Source organism: Sceloporus occidentalis, unplaced genomic scaffold, assembly GCF_023333645.1.
Source record: "Sceloporus occidentalis isolate IW3139 unplaced genomic scaffold, rSceOcc1.0.p SCAF_6, whole genome shotgun sequence".
Lineage (NCBI taxonomy): Eukaryota > Metazoa > Chordata > Lepidosauria > Squamata > Phrynosomatidae > Sceloporus > Sceloporus occidentalis.
The window spans coordinates 49,996,870-50,003,019 of NW_028316986.1; the positions used below are offsets into that span (position 1 = coordinate 49,996,870).

The 6,150-nt window shown below is 36.3% G+C and overlaps 1 protein-coding gene across 3 annotated transcripts in view; it reads left to right on the forward strand.

Moving 5' to 3' along the window:
* Nucleotides 1–6,121, forward strand: part of KIF6 (kinesin family member 6) — a 248,852-nt gene extending 242,731 nt beyond the window's left edge. For 2 of the 3 annotated variants that reach the window (XM_089529584.1, XM_089529586.1), the window contains one exon: nucleotides 1,573–4,840. In XM_089529584.1, the coding sequence (XP_089385710.1) occupies nucleotides 1,573–1,589 (17 nt within the window). In that variant the 3' untranslated portion in view covers nucleotides 1,590–4,840. Of the gene's footprint in view, nucleotides 1–1,572; nucleotides 4,841–5,624 lie in introns of those variants that run through there. The other variant, XR_016281700.1, reaches the window with a different exon arrangement.
* Nucleotides 6,122–6,150: the final 29 nt, after the last annotated feature.

The following is a 6,150-nucleotide window of genomic DNA, read 5'->3' on the forward strand; positions in this document are numbered from 1 at the left end:
ATCCCACCATGTTCAGTAGGGATTCCACACCTTCTGAAAAGTATTTTCAAGGTGAAAAGGGGGGGGGGAAAGATGGAAAACATTTATTCTGTGAATAATCTTAAGGCCCAGGCATTTGTTTTTAGTGTATAAAAGGCAGAATGCAGTCCTATCTTTTTCCTGATACACAACTCAGAAGGTATCATGGATGACTGAAATTGGTATGGTTGGAAGGAAGTTGCACAACTTTGGGCAGCTGCAAGTAGATCATGTACTGTATTTAGACAAAGTTTGGAACTAACTTAAGGCCTTGTATTGATTTTGGATCAGACGATCACATGCAGGTTCCACATTCTTGGAGGCTCTTGAAGGTGTAATCCCCTGGTCTGGATCCATGTAGTGGTGGGGAAGCAGTTTGGAGTGGAGACTTCAACTTCCCATTCTATACTGTTGGTCTTAAATACTTTAACAAAATGATCATGTGACATCAGTAACTTAGATATGCTACACTCTATTAATTAAGAGAAATAGTGAAAGGTATGCAGTTCAGCAGAGTGGAACATCTGTTTCATAAATAGAAAACACAACAACATGGGACATAGTAAAATGGAAATAATGTACTGGAAAATGCCCATCATAAGGGGGCCAAAGTGGAAATTAATTACCATAAAGCCTCAGATGGTTGCTATTTGAGGCTCTGAGCTATACAAACAAAAGTTTAATTAAAATAGGTAGTAGTATACAGCCATGTGGTCACCATATGCTAATCATACTTCAATAAAGTAATTTGTTGTGTGGTTAGCATTTCCCCTCTATTTTAATATGTTGATATGCTGCACTGTAGAGGATTTACTGACAAACTGCAGTTTTGAGTGAGCTTTTATATATTTTCTTTTGTGATACAAATTAAGCAGCACAGTAAACAGTAAACTGCATTTTCTTCAATTCCCCAAAGAATCAGAAAGACAGCTTCACAGGAAGACAATGCTAAACCTCCTCTGAACAAATCTTACCAAGAAAACCCCATGATAGGGTCACCATAAGTCAGAAACGATTTGAAGGCACACAACAAAAAACAGTACTGTGTTATTTTCTGCTGCAGTTCTACAGTTCAATTATTATATTACGAGAGTTTTTAATTTATGGTTTTATCTTCGTTGTCTAGTGTCTTGCATTCTATTCTCAGTAATGAAAAAATCTGTAGTATCAAGGGTATTTCTTTGGGTGACAGAGATATTCTTCTGAGGAAGACCAGATATCAGTTGGTCATCACATTCCAGAGCTCTGAAGTATCAGCCTTATATGTGGAGGCTTCATCACCCATTCATTTCCTCAGAAGAGTTTTTTGGGAAGTTCCTGCTTCAGCTTTTGTTTCAGTTTTGGGAACCAAAGAACTTCTGGGAAGAGTGCTGCTTGGTCTAAGTCATTAGAATTTTTATGGCCTAGAACTTAAATTTTCTGCAGAAAGAAGTAGCACTTGTTCTTGATACTGAGCTGCTGCTTGCAGTATTGAACCTGTAAGAAAGGTTGCTAGTCATCTGACACTTAATTCATTTTGCTTCTTTCTTTAAAAACTTTCTTTCTCTCTTTCAGGGTCAGAAAACAAGTAAATTTTTTCTTGAACAGGAGGTTGCCAATTCAGTGCAACTTTCAGAATAAATACAAATGGATGTTTGAGCTGCAGCTGAATTCACAGGAAGAAAAAAATGCCTGGGTTTTCTCCAAGGAATGACATTCACCCTATATTTTCATCTTTGTAACAACAGAGAACCAGAGAAATCAAAATAATGTGACAAATACCCTGAATTTGTGGTTGTAGGAATTTGATGGTCATTTTATGTGGTCTGTAAATGTCATAATTATTTAGCACTGCTGAAGTCATATTCCCATTTGTAACACAAACAGAATTATTTACCAGGGTTGTTTCTTTCACTCTCTGGAATCTTATGAAAGAATTGTCTAATTCGCAGCAGTATATTTAGACTTTTTCTTGGCTTTCATTTGTGTCAGCTTAGTAGCACTGTGGGAAAATTGCAAATATTTTTTGTCCCAGATAATTTAATTTAGAATTGTTAATTAATGTCAGTAGACTTTTTAAAAAAAGGCAAAACACCAATGAACAACTGAAAATTTGATCTTAATTCTAAAAATGAATTATAATAGTGTTTACAAAATAACAAGGTTGCCAGTTAAACTGTAGTCCATGAACTGCTAGGTGGTGTTTTTGACTACCTGATTATTCCACACCTGCACACCCCATTCTGTTATTCTTTTTCTACATATAATTTCTATAGTTGCCCTTGAGATGATGGGCCTACGTACTTTCTGTTCATGGGCACAGCATGTTATCATGTAGTGTCCACAAACATCTGTGCTCAAGTATCAGTTTCTGTTTACAAAATCCCAGTTTGAATAATGACTGCCTTTCTATCACAAACTAAGAATTAATGAGTGTATAAAGAAAATATAATGTTGATTTTTTTTTCATTCTTATATCAGTAAAATCCTCAGTCTGAATTTTGGGAAAAGACAGAAGCACCTTCATTTAAAGATTGGTTGTACAGTATATCTTATGCATGTGGTCAAGAAGATGAAGTTGACATACAAAGGCAGTGAACAATGTTTGCAACAGGGTAATAGATTTATAGAATGATGGGTATTCTTTCCAAATTAATGTAATGAAAATATATTTCATAGAATTTATCTCTATGACCCATTTGTTGAACTATAGTAAAATATGGTTTATTATCCCTTTCCACATCCAATTAAAATTAAGCTTGAAAAATAGGGGAAAATAACATTGTCCTTTTTTCTTTTCTCAAATTATTTCAACTAATTTGATACAGTATAATATTGGTAGGAAATGTTCTAATTATGATATTGAACAGGTGCTTGGATATAAACCCAAAGTGGTGATGAGATCAGAACATCATTAGAATCAAATATTTGACAAGGAAATATACTCTGAGTTGTAAAACATAAAATAGATATGAGCAAATCTCTCCCTACTGCTGCCCATGGTGATCCCCCCCCCCCAAAAAAAAAGGAAGGAAGAAAAGGAAATGTTTCTACTACTGTTGAGGCCATACAGCCTGTCACCATGTCAAGCAAAAACTGGGAACCATTACCAATGGCATCTTTCACCTTGAGCCCTTGGTCCCTCCAATTACGGTGACGCTTGTAGCTATCTAGTTATTCATCATCAACAACTCTGGAGGAAGTAGCTACAGTACATAGTTCAAAATCAACTGTAGAAATCACATGACCCTCCAGATGGCTATGTTGACTAGGGCTGATGGGAGTTACAGTCCAGTATCATGTGGAGGGCTACATGATTGCCACTCCTGTTCTAGAGAGAACGGTCATCATATGGCTGGTCTCCACAGGGGCACATGCTCAGATAACAGTCAACAGAATCAGCAGCTATATCAGGAGGTAGACCAGCAATTCATCTCCTGGCCCACCTCAAGTTCCAACATTGTGTAAACAAGTGTCACCTTCAGTTTGACAATTTAAATTGTTGCTGACAAGGTTCATATAATTTCCTAATGAATTATATTATGTTGATTTTAATATGCCTCATGTTTGTACTTCAAAGGTTACATATTTGATGTAGTTGTTATTATTGACCACATTCCCCTTCTGTACTAAGAGAAATGCTGTTTCTGAATTCTATAATGCTCTGACTAGTTGGAAAAGGAATGGAGGGGGCTCTCAAATTATTCTAGACCAATATACTTTGTTCTCTACTTTTTCATTGGATTCACATATTGTTTTTTCAGACAACCCATAAACACAGGGATTTTCTAAGAAGTAAGTTCACTGATTTCAAAAGAATTTAGTTCATCTGAAATGTTCAGTGATAAACATAGGCCCAGGAAAGTTAAGTCTCACTGGGTTTAAAAAGGTTTACTCCCAGGTTAATGTGCACAGGATTGCAATTCTAATGTACTTTTAAAAAATTACTTAAATTATTTCCACATGCAGTGAAAAAATGAGTCTGTTACCAAGTTTTGCACTTAGGTTTATCTTTGTATTTCAGCCTGCCTAATCCCTCAGTGGAAAAGTTTTTCTAGGTAAATAGTCTCTCATGCATGCTGAATACTAACCAGCAACAATGATATCAAACCAATGGCTATGTAAACTTGTCAATATAGTAAATACTATTTCTAGCCAGAGCAAATTACTCTGACTCCAACTGCTTTGTTTGCACAGAAGCCCCGAGTGAGAAGATGTGGAGTGCTGAGATGAGCAATGATTACTAGCAGCCACAGCCACTCCTCCCACTTGAAGATTCTTATCAGTGAGGGAGAGCAAAAGGAGAAGAATAAATGAATCCATGCAAATAGAGTTAGCTACCGCTAGACTAATCAAAATAAATTCATTAAGACAATTTTTAAAAATCACAGTATTATAGATGGCAAATCTTCTGGATATGTCTTTCAGATGGTTCTTCCAATAGCCAAGATGAAGTGGGGTGCCTAGAAGGTCTTTGGTGACCTTCATCCCATCATTAAACACTGTTGAAGAAACAATGCTTAATCTATCCTTAAGCAAATAGAAGGCATTTTATATATCATGCTCTAGCAATGCAAATATGGATGGACTTTATAGAATCATTGGGTCAAGGCTGCATTTGCATTGTAGAACTATATATAGCCCTCCATATCCATGGATTTTTTTTATCCACAGATTCAAGTATCCACGGCTTTAAAATGTTCAAAGAAAGATAAATTCCAATAAGCAAGCCTTGATTTTGCCATTTTATGTAAGGCATACCATTTTACTATAACATGGTATTTAATGGGACTTGCGCATCCACGGATTTTGGTATCCATGGGGGGGAGGTTTCCTGGAACCAAACCCCAGTGGATACCAAGGACCCAATATATATTTATAAAATCTATCCATATTTGCACTGCTATAGCATTATATATATATATATATATATATATATATATATATATATAGTGGTAGAAGATACAATTTTAAATCATATGATCACAGAGTTGGAATAGATCTCAAGGGCCATCAAATCGAACCCATTGTCATGCAGGAAGACACAATCAAAGCACCCTTGAGAGAAGACCATCCAGTCTCTGCTTAAAAACCACCAAAGAAGCAGACTGTACCATACACCGAGGCATAATGGGTCTTGAGGTCCTATGTTTTTCGTATCTGCTGGGTGGGAAACCCTCCTCCCCGCGTGGATAGGAAGGTCTAACTATTTCAAAATGAATAAATAAGCTACACACCATAATGTCATGTACAAATTCATGGGAAGGGTATATTGAGAGCTTTTTAAAAATTGTAAACATATTTGTAATTATATCTGTAAAATCCTCACATAAAGATAAAGGAAAAAATGGTCAGAAAAGCAAGCCCATCCTCAGGGTGGGAAAATTGTCAAACACACACGGGGCAGAGGCTGTCTTCTGGAAAACAACTTAAATGTTTTTTAAGGGTAGAAAAAGAAGAAACATGTCACACAAGAAAGTGATGAAATCTTCAGTCACATTGCCCTACATATTCACACAGACATACACACATTTGAAAATGGATTCACCACAGATTTGTGGTGTCAGCTATTTTGATATGCAGTCAGTTTCTTCCTGGTTTGATTAACTCATGGTTATTTATTTCAGGGTAAAGCAGTGCCTACTTTTGCTGTTTTCTGACTTGAAGCTTCTACTGCCAACAAAACCAAAGCAATGAAAAATAGGGCAATCATTGCAGATTTGTGAATCCTTCCCCAAAGTACTGTCTCTTGGATATCTTGAACTACAACTCCTACCATCCCTTAGCTATCAGTAATCATGTTGGAAATTTTGTGCAACGCATTTGGAAGATGCCAAGTTAGGAAAGGCTGGATTAGAGCAAAAGTTTAGGTTACATTGTCCTCACTGGTTTGCAGGTAAAATGTCTGCATTAAAAATGAGTAATTTGGGTTTGCAGTCAGTCACACTTCAATCTTATTCGCATTTACCTACTTAAAATCCCCTTGAAATCAGTAGGACCTCTGGGTAGACATGTAGAATTGCATAACTAATTTAACTCTTAGGCCTTTCTGCTAACCAGCTCTTTTCCTGACTTGCACGGTCAATTGATTCTTTCAAAATAAATATTTCTTGTTTTCTTTCTACTGAAACCTGATTATTAAACCATCTCCGG